The sequence below is a fragment of the Astyanax mexicanus genome, unplaced genomic scaffold (assembly GCF_023375975.1).
Source record: "Astyanax mexicanus isolate ESR-SI-001 unplaced genomic scaffold, AstMex3_surface scaffold_38, whole genome shotgun sequence".
Taxonomy (NCBI): Eukaryota; Metazoa; Chordata; class Actinopteri; order Characiformes; family Acestrorhamphidae; genus Astyanax; species Astyanax mexicanus.
In genome coordinates this window covers 1,894,148-1,909,261 of record NW_026040048.1, presented here as the reverse complement: position 1 = coordinate 1,909,261, position 15,114 = coordinate 1,894,148, and the positions used below count along the sequence as shown (strand labels likewise).

General features: G+C 40.6%; 1 protein-coding gene across 1 annotated transcript in view; it reads left to right on the top strand.

The window, feature by feature from the left end:
• LOC103028845 (alpha-tectorin-like) overlaps nucleotides 1–15,114 on the top strand; it is a 219,495-nt gene that overhangs the window by 188,776 nt on the left and 15,605 nt on the right. The window contains exons 19-37 of the mRNA XM_049473434.1: nucleotides 6,023–6,301; nucleotides 6,456–6,551; nucleotides 6,643–6,799; nucleotides 6,901–7,154; nucleotides 7,253–7,399; nucleotides 7,489–8,065; nucleotides 8,159–8,742; nucleotides 8,849–9,413; nucleotides 9,546–10,144; nucleotides 10,225–10,780; nucleotides 10,999–11,195; nucleotides 11,322–11,531; nucleotides 11,618–11,806; nucleotides 11,904–12,193; nucleotides 12,740–13,011; nucleotides 13,138–13,257; nucleotides 13,350–13,534; nucleotides 14,287–14,447; nucleotides 14,590–14,832. Of these exons, the coding sequence (XP_049329391.1) occupies nucleotides 6,023–6,301; nucleotides 6,456–6,551; nucleotides 6,643–6,799; nucleotides 6,901–7,154; nucleotides 7,253–7,399; nucleotides 7,489–8,065; nucleotides 8,159–8,742; nucleotides 8,849–9,413; nucleotides 9,546–10,144; nucleotides 10,225–10,780; nucleotides 10,999–11,195; nucleotides 11,322–11,531; nucleotides 11,618–11,806; nucleotides 11,904–12,193; nucleotides 12,740–13,011; nucleotides 13,138–13,257; nucleotides 13,350–13,534; nucleotides 14,287–14,447; nucleotides 14,590–14,832 (5,681 nt within the window). The remainder of the gene's footprint in view (nucleotides 1–6,022; nucleotides 6,302–6,455; nucleotides 6,552–6,642; nucleotides 6,800–6,900; nucleotides 7,155–7,252; nucleotides 7,400–7,488; nucleotides 8,066–8,158; nucleotides 8,743–8,848; nucleotides 9,414–9,545; nucleotides 10,145–10,224; nucleotides 10,781–10,998; nucleotides 11,196–11,321; nucleotides 11,532–11,617; nucleotides 11,807–11,903; nucleotides 12,194–12,739; nucleotides 13,012–13,137; nucleotides 13,258–13,349; nucleotides 13,535–14,286; nucleotides 14,448–14,589; nucleotides 14,833–15,114) is intronic.

Genomic DNA, 15,114 nt, shown 5'->3' with positions numbered 1-15,114 from the left:
CTACAGGGGGCTAGCAGGCAAAGCTAGACAGCTACAGGGGAGCTAGCAAGCAAAGCTAGAAAGCTACTGGGGAGCTAGCAGGCAAAGCTAGAGAGCTATAGGGGGCTAGCAGGCAAAAATAGACAGCTATAGGGGGCTAGCAGGCAAAGCTAGAGAGCTATAGAGGGCAAGCAGGCAAAGCTAGAGAGCTACAGTGGAGCTAGCAGGCAAAGCTAGAAAGCTACAGTGGAGCTAGCAGGCAAAGCTAGACAGCTATAGGGGGCTAGCAGGCAAAGCTAGAGAGCTACAGAGGGCTAGCAGGCAAAGCTAGAGAGCTATAGGGGGCGCTAGCTAGGGGAGCTAGCAGGCAAAGCTAGAAAGCTACAGGGGAGCTAGCAGACAAAGCTAGACAGCTACAGGGGGCTAGCAGGCAAAGCTAGAAAGCTACAGGGCAAAGCTAGGAAGCTACAGGGGGTAGCAGGCATCTAAAAACAGTACATAAAAACACTGCTGTTTTAAAGTAAACATACCTGCTCTTAACCAAGCATCCAATATCAAGGAAAGACTAGGTTTGTTTGTGTCAACTCTCACAGCTACACAGTTAGCAACCTTTTACTCTTTTTTTCTATTTCCATCTCTGTCACTCTCTTTTTATTACACTTTATAATATTTCTATAATATTTTTGTTTTTAATTTCACGGTCTCTTTTCTATTTTTCTATCTATTTCTCTCATTTTCTCTCTCTTTACTTTCTCTTTCTCTTTTCTATTTCTCTCTAATTCTCACTTTTTTATCTATCTCTCGCTATTTAATTTTTTCCTCTCTCTGGTTCTCACTCACAAATTTAAATACACAATGAACACTAGAGGGCCTGCAAAAATATGTAATGTTGATTTAACTTGTTCCGTTACAGATGTTGGAAGTAACACCATTACAGAAATACCACAAACTACTACTACTGAGCTGCTCACTACCACTACAGGTAAACTACTCTTTACTTTCTTCCAGTTTTATATAAATATTAAGGCTGTCAACATTAAAGCAATAACGCACATGATTAATTTACAATCTGTAACACGTTATTATTGTTTTAACGCAGGTTAATTACCCCACCAAGTTTGACCCCATCTTCTGCCATAATCTGCCCCGCCCCCGCCCAATGCAGATGTTTTTTTCTGACTGAATGCCTATAGAGAGCTTTGGGGCAGACACAAATCCATTTAAATGGTCATCCCCCCCATTGTGAACATGTGTGCAATACCGAACACTTCTTGATATTTTTATTCTTTGCAAGTTAAGTTCTAAATAAGAAATCCTTACAACCATATACGATGTTCCCTCTATCCAATTTATCATGCATTCTTTATTCCAGTGCCCCACGTTGGTTTTATCTCCCCTCAAACAAACATGAATATAATTGCATACATACCTTCTTCCAGCGAGCTTACCCATTACATTTTCTATTACTTTAAATTCCTTTTTATGAAAGTAACTGAGACTTAATTATTTGGCTAACTGAAGGGGTAGAATTCACCCTACACAAGTATTCTGTATAAGTTCTAATAAATGTATTGCAGATGTTAGCAGCACTATCCCGTTAGAAATAACTACTACAACTGAGCTACCCACTACCACTACAGGTAAAGAACTCCTCACAGTCAACATTTTAAGCAAGATAATACTATGTCTAAGGTTAACAGTGAAGAATAATAAGGGGTAGGGTTCAACCTGCACAAGCATCCTGTAAAAGTTCTAATGAATGTATTGCAGATGTTGGCAGCTTTACACCGTCAGACGTAACTACTACAACTGAGCTACCCACTACCACTACAGGTAAAGAACTCCTTACATTCAACATTTTAAGCAAGATTAGTGTATGACTGAGGTTAACAGTGAAGAATGATAAGGGGTAGGGTTCACCCTACACAAGCGTCCTGTACAAGTTCTAATAAATGTGCATTCACACATGATTGAAGATAATATGACTGAGCAACTAAATGTGCTTATCAATAAAATCCTCTGTCATTTTACCTATACAGAACTCTAAACATAGAGAGACTTTACCATTTTTATCATTAATCATAAAATAAAGTAAAGCTTTCACACTAACTATTTAGGTTAGTCTTTATCAGACAGTATTTAATTTCAGGTACAGCAGATAAAGAATAAGTTATCATAATGAGACACACAGAGGTAACAACAATGTTTTATTAGTAAAAACAGGATACAAAATCGAGGTCAAAACGAGCATGGTCAGTAACGGTAAATAGCATTCATAAGAGGAAGACATACCATAAACCATAAACAGGCCAGGGGTCCTACAAAGCAGGGCAGTATCAGAGAAAAGGCAAAAATCAAAATAAAATAACTGTCCAGGTAATCCACAGAGTATAGTAGCAGAGGGCAGACAAAATTCAGACAATGTGAAAAACAATCCAGGGTCATACACGAGAGAAAATAACAGGCAATAAGAAACGCTTTGTAATGCATGTGATTGTGTAATGAAATGGTAAGGGCGTTCTGGGTAATTTAGTCCGCAGACTGGAAAGAGCAGGCAGAGCTAAGTGTATGAGAGTTAGACGCCTTACGGCACCAGGCGTGACATAAATATTGGTATCAGGGCTGATGTGCAGTAAATAAAATACAAACAATTAAATAATTTTATATATATATATAAACTACATTAAACTAAGATACTGCAATGGATGTTTTACAGCAATCTTGGCAGCAATTTCTTGTAACCCTCCACATGGAATGTTTCTCTGTTTGGAGGCCCATGTAGCCCTTACACTTGAGAAGCTAGGCATCTTTTCAGTTTATAATGTAATAGACTATAAAATAAAAAAATATAAATTAAATAAAACTATATATTTCTAAATAAACGATTGCGTTACTTTACTCAAGTACTGGCCTATTTGAGAAGAGGTTTGGTTATTTGGTGCTGGCAGTCTCACAGTGATTTCAGATCAGAACATGCAACTCCCAGAAAAAAAGTATAAACAGTTAGAGCTTCTGCAGCTGGGATTTGAGATAGTATGTATATGGGAACTTCTTCCTTGGTTGTTTTATTAGCCAGAGCTTTATGGAAGAGTGGGAAATAACTAAATCCGGATTACAGTTCATCCATAGACATTGGAGTAACGACTCCAAGCTCAACTGGAAAAGGGTTCTTTAGTCAGATAAAAAAAAAGCTTTAAAATGGACCATCAGACAAGACAAACAAATCATCTCCACTGTGAAGCATGGTGGAGGCATCTTCTCAGCAACAGAGCAGACTCTGAAAGGTGTGTTTAGATAGAGGGTAACATGATTTCAGCAGTAAAGACATATCTGCTTTAGTCTAGAAGAGAACAATGAGTTGGGAAACACACTTTTAAGAGGACAAGGTGAATGTGCTGGAGAGGCCCAGTCAAAGCAGCATGGCTGAAGAGGAAATGGTGTGTGGGAATAGATTTAATTAAATGTTTGATGTTATCTTTTATTCAGAGATGCCGACCACGACTGCTCCATTGAACACTAGCACAGGTATGCCTGGATACACATCATCCCCCACCAAACACACACACAAACACACACACACACACACACACATGCATTTTTTCATTTTCTCATTGTAGTTATTGTAATAATTTTCAATGGTTATGAATTTGCAGGGTTTTTTTTGTTTGTTTTACATATATTCATATTCTATTTAAAATATTAGATATTTTATATAACATTTGTACATACATATATTCTATTTACATTACATTAATTATTAGTAAGTAATATAATACAGGAAATTGACAAATCCTGCACCTAACAGCTGGGGTTATGCATAGGGCTCAGCCAGGATCTACTACTCACTCAACTAACAACAATAGCAAAACCACCACAATCTGATACTGGCTCGACAAGAATCCAGAAGCACAGCCTAACACTATGTTCATGGTCCATTGCCTCAACTGCCAAGTAACAGACCTACCAAAAAATAACCTATGAACAAACAGAATCCCTCCTTAATCTAAGCTCACTTCCTTTAACTATGGCAACAACACACTTACCTAAGCACAATCACACACAATAAATCACATTATAAGTTGCGTGAGCAGAACACAGCAACCACTACCATCTGATACTGGCTCGACAAGAATCCAGAAGCATAGCGAACTATGTTCATGGTCCGTGCCTCAACTGCCAAGTACTCAGACGTCTACAAAAACTCATGAGACAAATTATTACAAGAGCAGGACCACACCAATCCCCTTCATCCAAACTCTAACACAAACTTCAGTGCAAGCTCTTCTCAGGGGTCATCAGGCAGGCACCTTCCTTCGTCAGTGTTTCGCTGAATTAGGCCCACGACACCTCCAGAAGGCTCAACAGTGAAGTCTGGCGTCCCAGACCCAGGTTAGGTTAGGTTACTATTTGACAATGGAACTCTATAATTTATTATTAGGTTTATTATTCACCTAACGTAACATTACCAATGTTCTCCGTGTTAAATTAGTTTTTGACTGGAATTCCACCCATTACAAAACAAAGACATGTGTATCTAAAAGGAACCACCCATGATCCATTATCTATGACAGAACTGGCAAAAATCCAGTGAGCCTTCCATCAAACATGCTCACACTCATCATTCTAGATACAGTTTTAAGTTTAAGTTTTTTAAAACCTAAGTTTTTCTTTTCTGTTAATTACAGTATTTATTATGTCTGTTAGGTCCTTTCTATTCTTTTGGAGTTGGGGATATAGAGAACGGGCGAATTGATGATGGAGGTTCACCAGCTATATCTCTTCTACAGCCCTTTACATTCTTTGGCACAACATACGATCAAGTTTATGTAAGTCATTATATTTTATATTTTATCATAATTTCTGTTCATTTATACTAATATATAGATATAAATAAGGGTTCCACAATGCATTGCAGTTGCTTCTCCAGATGCCAGATACTGTATTATACTCAGAGAACATTTATTTATTATAGAGCTAACATGTCTATTTGATGATCAGGTTGATGGAACTTGCAGATTTGCAGTGTAGATATGCATTAAGGAGTGTTGTATCAAAGTCGGTCATGGCCACTGCAACCTAGCTGTTAGATGTTGGATCTTGTAAGTGTAAGGAGAGTATAGAGTAAGGAGAGTTGAGTATATGGTAAGGAAACAGTAGGAACACCAGAAATACAACTATGGGAGCTGTCAAAAGTTACAAAAATACCACAGAGTTTAAAATACAGAGAGCATGAGTCACTGGTGCAGAAATTATGTTTTTTGGCATAGATGAGAGGGAGCTGTGCATGATTTTCAAGTGTGGAGCACATGACATGAGTCTTCTGGGTGAAGCGGAGTGTGTCTTCCTTTTATATTTATATCTGTCTATCTGCTAACATCTATTCTTAATCTCTAAATCTGTTCAATATTAATTAGAAATGGCAGTTTAATGTTTTGATCTGTAATTACTATAATTTAATAAACTGTGATATATTTATTCATATATTTATTTTATATTAACTAAACAATACAATTTAAATACTAATTTACAAAAGCAGTTTGGGTAAGTAACTTAACTGATGTGTTTCAAGTTTAATCAGGTGTAAAATATCATCTTAAAAATGTCATTTCAATCAGGAATCTGCACTGCTTGAAAAATGCAGCCCATAGGTAACATTATACCAACTCAAAGAATAACGGGGAATAGTTCTACATAAAGAATAACTGAAAATCCTCCCAATCTGTAAACGGAGCTTTTAGAATCTCACTCCAACACACTTGCAGTAAATAGTTGCTCTACCATGAAAATAGCTAATATTAGCCTTAAACAGTAGAGTAGTAGAGTAGCTTGTGATAGAAATACTAGGAGGAACAGTCTGTGAGAGTATGATTTGCAATTCAGATTGTATTTCTTTGTATTTATATTAATTTCAATCCTGCAATCTTTATTCCAAGCACATTTATAAAATACAATTTTAAAATATTTTCAGAATAACAGTTTGTATGATTTGTGACCATGTTTAGCTCTAGGGTTGTGTCAGTAATTTTCCTTTCTTTTTCTGTAGGTCAACAATAATGGACACTTAACTTTTGATCAGGCGTGGTACAGCTACAGCCCCTATCAGTTTCCTGCTAACGGCGGACGAGACATAATTGCTCCATTCTGGACAGACATTGACAATCGTGGAAATGGAGTGATCTCATACCAGCAATACAGCTCTGGAGATGTTCTCACACAAGCTACCCAGGACATAAACCAGTATTTCCCTCAGATTCATTTTAGTGCCACTTGGGTCTTTGTTGCAACGTGGGACAGAGTAGCATACTACTCTTACTCAGGCACAGTAAGAAAATCGAATTCAATTTTCCTTTTTTATTTAATCTCTTCTTTCCATTGGCTAATGTGACAACATACTATAATGACATACTATTTATCCAGCATTACCTTAAACAGCTTCAAGTTCACTTTCTTATCTCATCTCTTAAACATTTTTTCAGGAAACATCATTCCAAGTAGTCTTGATTTCAGATGGACAGCTGTCTTTTGTTCTAATGAACTATGGTCACATTGCTCCAACAGGCAGGGGTGTACAGGTAGGAATTACTTATTTGTTACACGATGTTCAATATTTTATTAAGGAATTATTAAATTATTAAATTTGCATTGTCTAATTTTGATTGCTAGGCTGGTTATGACACAAGTGACTCCAGCTACTATTTCTCAATCCCCGGATCATTTCAACACAACTACAACAACGACTTCACATACACAAGCAATGTGAATGTCACGGGCAGATGGGCTTTTCGTGTAGATCACGGTTCACGAACATGTCAGTTTAATGGTAATGTCACTTCAAGCTAAAGAAAACAATACCTGCTTTTGAGAATCGGTATCAGGACCATAGTTACACTATTAAATGTATCTCATGTAACTTTCTCTCAGGCAACACTGTACCTCAGGGAACCAGTTTCTGGACAGATTCCTCATGCTGGGAGAGATGCACCTGCACTCGCAGGGGTCTCCAGTGCAGCTCACAGCCTTGCACATACTCTCAAGCCTGCCGGCCTGCTGCCTTGGCGTACACCTGCCAAAATGTTCAACGCCAAACCTGCACCATCTCTGGAGACCCTCACTACTATACCTTTGACAATCAGATCTTCCACTTTCAGGGGACCTGCACCTATGTCCTGTCGGAGGTACACAAACATTTATTTTATTGGTGTGGAATTTGTGGTTGGCATATGAAAGAGAATCTGAAGTCTTGAACCTGTCTGATTTTGAAATTTCTGTACAGGCTTGTGGGGATGGGTTGCCATACTATCGAATTGAAGGGAAAAATGAGCACAGGGGCAGCACACGTGTATCATGGACACGCTTAGTCCGAGTGTTTGTCTATGATGAAGAACTGGAATTGGTGAAAGATCATCGATATGAAGCCAAGGTAAGTGTCACTGCAATAGTTTATTTTATAGTCATTTATTTTTTTTTTTCATGAAGTCCTTTCTTTGATTGTTTATTTTGTTTGTTCAGGTCAATGGCAGTTTTGCATCAACACCATTCAGCCTCCGGAATGGCTCCATTCAAGTCTACCAGTCAGGTTTTTCAGTGGCCATCAGTACAGATTTTGGCTTGGTTGTCACATACGATGCATATTCCTATGTGACCATCAGTGTGCCTTTTGACTACCAGAATGCAACCTGTGGCCTATGTGGCAATTTCAACCACCACCCAGAGGATGACTTCCGAACACCTTCAGGAGAAGTCTTGAGTTCTGATACAGACTTTGCAAATTCTTGGACAGCAACAGGGGACACAGATCCTGGCTGCCAGAATACCTGCTCAGGCTTGACTTGTGCTGCTTGTACTGAAGCTCAGAGGAGCCTCTACAGTAATCCAGACTACTGTGGAATCCTGGGAGATCCTGCTGGTCCTTTTAGCTCTTGCCACTCAAGACTGTCGCCCCAGACCTTTATGGAGAACTGCATCTATGATCTTTGTGTGGGAGGAGGATACCAGCCAATCCTATGCCAGGCACTCAATGTGTATTCTGCTCAATGCCAGCAGCAAGGTGTTCAGCTTGGCCTTTGGAGGAGACAAGGATTCTGTGGTAGGAGTCAAAAGAGATCTTTACTTATTTTACTAATAATAAAAGGTGGAAGAGCAAACTAAACTAAACTATTTTCTCACTGTTTACTTTCAGAAATCTCATGTCCCAGGAACAGTCACTTTGAGTCCAGTGGAACAAGCTGCCCTGCAACCTGCAGTAACCCCACTGCTCCCATAAACTGCCCTTTACCGAACCAGGAGAGCTGCATATGTGACGCAGGATATGTCCTAAGTGCTGGAGAATGTGTATCTCAAGCCAACTGTGGCTGCACTTTTGAAGGACTCTACTATGCCAGTGGTCAGTCAGTGATATTGGATGAGGACTGTGGGAGGCAGTGTTCCTGCAACAGTGGAGTAATGAGCTGCCAAAACTACCAGTGTGGTCCACAAGAGATGTGTGCAATCCATAATGGTGTGAGAGGCTGCAGACCAATAGGTTATTCCACCTGCTGGGTTGAAGGACCAGGCTTCTATCACACATACGATGGACTGATGTTCAGCTACCCAGGAGCCTGTGAACTGACCCTCAGCAGGGTGATGGGACTTTCTCCACTCCCTAACTTTGCAGTAACAGTTCAGAAACAGCCCACAGGCCCTCAGGGCTTTTCCAGAGTGCTGACGTTTGAGGCAGAGGGAACTCAGGTTTCTATGAAGATGGAAGAAGGAGGAACAGCAACTGTAAGCTCATCTATTATGTTCTATTTCCAATTACATTACAGTGCACAGCTACAAATTAAACATGGTTGAGCTTTTAGATTAAATAAAGGTTGAAATTCTTTTTCAGGTGGACGGCCAGGAAGTTGCTCTGCCATTTAGAGTTGGCAGCGGTCGAATCCATATCTACCACAGCAGCGTGAAGGGCATAATCATGGAAACCACTTTTGGTGTAACTGTACGAGCTGACTGGCCACACCTCATCCGAATAACTGCCCCCAGTACCTACAATGGCACACTTGGAGGACTGTGTGGGAATTTCAATGAATACCTTGAAGATGAATTCCTCAGTCCCGATGGAGTCTTGCTGAATGACTCGCGAACATTTGGGGATAGCTGGCGGGATGGGTCCCTCTCAGCCTACTGTGAAGAATCGACTGATATCTGGCCAAAGGGGTATTATCAGGACAGCAACCAGTTCAGGATGCATTGCAGCATACTCTCCTCACCATCTGGACCATTCGCTCAATGCCACAGCAGTCTGGATCCCTCGGCGAAGGTAGAGGATTGTATCAGTTCCCTGCAACAGACAGAGGGTGCAAAAGAAGCCCTTTGTGAGGCTCTGCGAGGGTATGCTGTGCTTTGCCAGCAAAATGGCATTGTCTTGCAAGACTGGAGAAATGTCACTGACTGTGGTGAGTGCTGAAGAAAAAGTTATTTTAGCTTTATCATTTTATAAAGTATTTTTAAATACAGTAATTTTCTTATATATAAAAAAATTTAAACAACAACCAACATTTTGCTTCTTGTTCCTTATTCTACTAAAGCGTTCCCCTGCCCAACCAACAGTCATTATGAGCTGTGTGGAACTTCCTGCCCAGCAGCCTGCCCTAGTCTCTCATTCCCCTATCTGTGCACCCAACACTGCCAGGAAGGGTGCCAGTGTGATGATGGGCTTCTTCTGAGTGGAGACCACTGTGTGCCTCCCATTGGCTGTGGCTGTCTGCATGAAGGGCGCTATAGGCAGGGTGGGGAGCGTTTCTGGCACGGTGAGCAGTGCCAGTCCTTATGCATCTGTGATGGGACCACAGGTTTTGTCCGCTGCAACCCATCATCTTGCAGTGAGCAGGAAACCTGTCGTATTGTCGGAGGAGAATATGGCTGCCACCCTCAACCCCGTACCACATGCTCTGCATCAGGGGATCCCCATTACACCTCTTTTGATGGACGTAATTTTGACTTCCAGGGCACCTGCAGATATATCTTGTCAACTGTCTGCAGTGACAATCAAGATCTACCATTTTACCAGGTTGTTGCAAAAAATGAAGCATGGAATGAGCTCCCAGTCTCAATCACTGTTGAAGTTTCTGTTAATGTCTCAGGACACCTGGTTCTGGTCTCACGTAACAAGCGTGGCATTGCTGTGGTAAGCATCAAAGTTAAACCCTTTAATATTAACAACTTTTAAGAGGAATGTATATAATAATTCTTGTTTTTTTCTCTTAGATTGACAGTGAGACTAAGAATCTTCCAGTCCTCCTGGATTCTGGCAGTGTCTCTGTTTACTCCAGTGGGCAGAACACATTCATTACAACTGACTTTGGCCTAAGTGTGAGTTACGATGGCTCTTGGGTAGTGCGCGTCACTGTTCCAGCTAATTACAGTGGAGCAACCTGTGGCCTGTGTGGTAACTTTAATGGCCAGACAAATGATGATTTCCGAATTCGCTCAGGTGAACTGGTTTCTTCAGCTTCTCAGTTTGGAGCTGACTGGAAGGTCGGGAATGATACTTCATGCGATGATGGATGTGGAGACTCCTGTGCACGATGCCAAAACCCAGTGTCAGCACGGTCTCAGTGTGAGATTCTCAGGGACAGACAGGGTCCTGTAAGTTTCTGTCATTCCTACGTGGACCCCGAGGCCTACTTTAACGATTGTGCTTTCGACTTATGCCTCTCGGAGTACCAACATGATGTACTGTGTCGATCTATTCAAACCTATGTGAGTGCCTGCCAGTCTGCCAATGCTCCAGTCTTGCCCTGGAGGCAGAACACAACCTGCCGTAAGTGACTTACTTAAATATGATGGAAGAACATAGATTTGAGTTATTAGATTGAGATAGTGGAGTTTTAATTAGGAGGGAATCAGGAGGGACACTCATGAAAATAATCCTTACTTTTGGACTTCAAATATGATATTGCAATGCACACTAAATTACCCCCACAAAAAAAAAGATAATAATTGTGTAGCTAATGTACCGTGCCTGTGTGTTCCTTACAGGCATGGACTGTCCCATGAACAGCCACTATGAACTTTGTGGCACAGACTGTGAGCATACCTGTGCTAGTAGCATTGATTCTGTATGCGAGCATGCCTGTTCAGAGGGCTGCTTCTGTAATGAAGGCTTTGTGAGAAGTGGGGGCTTCTGTATCCCAGTGGAACAATGTGGCTGCCTCTACAATGGATTTTATTTCAATGTGAGTTCCCAATGGCTATATATCCATCTATCAAAATACACAACCTCAATAATTCAGTTTAAAAAGTTAGACATTGTTGGTGTTATCATAAAACTAATTACTGTCATTTGCACTTGCCTTTTAAAGATAGGTGAGAAGTTCTGGAACCAAGAATGTTCACAACACTGTGAGTGTTTTGCTCCCAATGACCTGCGCTGCTCCTCCATCTCCTGCTCTCCCACCCAGGAGTGTATGGTCAAGAATGGCCAACGCGGCTGCTACAGCACAATGTCCTCATGCATGGTGTGGGGTGATCCCCATTATCTTACCTTTGATGGAGCTGTAACCACCTTCCAGGCAAGAATAGAGATTTTAAACTTTTTAAATCTTTTTTTCTTTTGAAATAATGTAACATATGTTCATATATTATTGATCCTTTCCAGGGCACTTGCTCATATGAGATATCTAAGACCTGTGGCAATCTCTTAGACAACGGCCTGGAGTTTCTTGTAGTGGCGACCAACATGCACCGTGAGAACAAGGATGTTTCCTTTGCCTCTGTAGTGGACATATGGCTTTCTAAAGGGGGGCAGCGTTCACAGATTACTATCGGACAGAACAAGAGAGTGAAGGTACAGGCATTTCCTGTTTTGATCAGGAGTGGGGAAAAGTTCCTGTTTTTTCTTCTTTTTCTTCTTTCTTTCTTAAATTTCTTTTTTTTCTCTGCAGGTTGATGGGACAGACATTGACTCATCTGCTTTTGAAATCGGCCAACTTGCAGAATTTCATCAGGAGAATGATTTTGTGGTTGTAAATGCATCCAGTGAGTTGATGGTCTACTTTGATGGTCGTTTTACACTTTTGGTGAGACTGGACGAAAGCTTTCACGGATCTGTATGTGGAATGTGTGGAAACAATAACGGAGACGCTGCAGATGACAAAGCTATGCCCAGTGGAGCTCTTGCACCCAGTGACGATGAATTTGGCAACAGTTGGAGATCAGAAATCAGCACCCAAGGGTATTTATCTCTGTTGTATATAGTAATTATGAAAGAAACTTAAAATACATTATAATGGACACACAAGCAGGTAAAAGAGCTGAAGATGACAAATCAGAATTCCATCAGTTTGTTTTGTAAATATGAGATTAATTAAATAGAGTTGACATTAGAAGTAAGTTAAATGGCCAGTATACCCCCTGATGTTTGGTGACTCCACCCTCAGGTCAAATTTAAAAAATGAAGAAGTCGTTGATGTATGGGTTTAGAGGACAGGAGGGAGAACTTCACTGATTGACTGATATGCATATAGTGTCATCGCACCAAAGTACATGGAAACTTAACCCACTCCTATAGCACAGTTAAACCTGGTGGAAATGACCACAGTAAAAGGAAAGGTTAATGATAAAATTTAAGCAGGACTGGTAGGTTTCATTACTTCAAAGGAAAACATTTTAGCTATTCATGGAAAAAATATGTTTTAGGGTTTAGTGGCTCTTTAATAGTTTTTTTTTAGCTCAACTTTACTTTTTTACACCATCACTGATTGTACTGTGTTCTTTCCAGGTGTGGAGCTATTGATCAGAGATATGATGTGAACGACTGCCCCTTCACACAGGAGTACTCTGAAGTCTGCAGCATCATCACCAACACCAGCGGACCTTTCCAGCACTGTCATTTCCATGTCAACCCCATGGTTTACTTCAGGTCCTGCGTGTATGATCTATGTGTCTACTCATCAGCCAATGGCATGCTGTGTTCAGCTCTGGAGGCCTATGAGGTTGCTTGCACTACAATGGGTCTGGAGATCTCAGAGTGGCGCTCTGATCTAGGCTGCTGTAAGTCAGCTATTTTTATGGATCTCTCTCGTTTAGATTATCTGGGTTGAATGTAAAGTGTTTTACTGATTGATTATATGATTGTTTGGTGATTTTTGTATATTATTTCCATTTTTCTATCTTCAGCGTACACGGACCCTTGTGCAGAGCTGGAATGCACAGCAGACGAGTGGTGTGGAGAGAAAGATAACATTTATGGCTGCTTCTGTAACGAGAACCATCCTAGACCAAAGAAGGAGTCTTATGGTACGAAGGTATTTTAGGGCATTGGCATCAACAGATGCTCAGTGCCCCTTTACTGCCTGTTTCATCTTTCCATTCTCTCTCTTTTGTTCCAGACTCCAAAGAAGAGTGTGAGAGCAGCTCTGGCACCATGTCTCTGTCCCGCTGTCAGCTCTTTGAAGCTGGTTTCTCTGCTGACATCCTGCACCTGAGTGACCCCAACTGCACAGGGACAATCCAGAACGGCAGACTGGTCTTCTCCTTTGATAACGATGCAAACATCTGTGGGACAAATCTTGTGGTACAGTAAACAATAATGACACTGAGTTTGTTTTCATGGCTATTTTTTACAGTTTATTAAGCAGCTGTAAACACGCCCTTTGTAGTTATTCAAGCATCTTGTTTCAGTTTCTGTAACATTTACTTGCAGTAAGTGATATGGGGACCAGAAACCTGTCACAAGGGTAAAATTCACAAAGCTAAGTCTGTTCTTGGACAAGTTGGAGGACTGTTTCAAGGCAGACTTGCATGTCTTTAAGCGCAGATGCCCCTGGGTCAGTTGGCGCATATATTATACATTTTTAGATTTAACTTAAGTAAGACTCCACCAGCTACATGGTGGGTGATTTATGGGCAACAGCAAAAATTAGTTAGTTGGCCTGAGCTGTGGTATGAAGAATCTGTCTGACTTAACGTAACACACAGTTGGTGTAAGAGGAACAACATAATGTAAAACAAATTCAAAAAAGAGTAATTTCTGTGGTTTAGTTTCGGTCCAAATACCTGATACATAAAGATGGAAATGCATTAACTCAGTAAACTCCAGCAAGGACTTTATTAGCAAAAGGGGACCAACCAAAGGTGGACAAAAAAGGTCTGCAACTTAAACTGCATCCTCAACTGGAACTCCTAATAAAAAAAATTATCCATGCTTTATATACCAACAGTCCCTTTCCTGTGTCTTAGAACTTCCTAAAACTATTCTGATTTATGTGTAAAGCTACGTGAACTGCTGACCAATTTTTAAATGTACTGAATTTACAATATCTACAGGCCAATGGTACACACTTCATCTATGAGAACACTATCCAGGGAGGAGCAGACTCAGCAAGAGGATCCATCCACAGAAAGAAATATCTAGAACTGCAGTTCTCCTGCATTTATCAGATCAGCCAGACCCTCTCCATGGACACAGAATTGACCCCTCTGCAGAGGTAAGGGAGCTGCGGCCCGTGTTCTTAAAAACCTTCATTAATATTCTACTAATTTAAACTGATTAATAGCTTAGATTGATGTATTAAAATAAAGCTTAGGAGACTTGATAATATTGCTGCTGTGTTTTTTAAATTTACATAGCGTCGTGCGCAAGAGGCTTCCAGGTCAGGGGATGTACCAGGTCAGGATCATTCCCTATCAGGATGCTGCCCTCTCCCAACCTTACAACGGCAGTGTGAAGATAGTGGTGGACGAGAGGATCTATGTGGGAGTGTTTGTTCAGGGGGTGGACAGTCGTCAGATTGCCACAGTGATAGACTCATGTTGGGCCACTCCTGAGAATGACCAGAACCATGCTGTCCGCTGGGATCTCATCACTAACAGGTCAGAGATTTTTATTTTCTTTGACTGTCCTGTTGATGTCCACTCTTTACAGACATCATTCTACATTTAATTATTTTATTTAATGCTTTAATTATTCAATTTAATTCATTATGATCTGAGTCTTTTGACTCCCTGATGTCTGCAAATTATATACAGTATCCTGGAAATCATTTTTAGGGTGAACGAGGGAAAGAGAGAGCACATGGGAGTAACTTAAAGCAAGAAAGGAATATACACAGATAGTTAATCAATCGATCAACCTTTATTTTCACTCTGTAATAC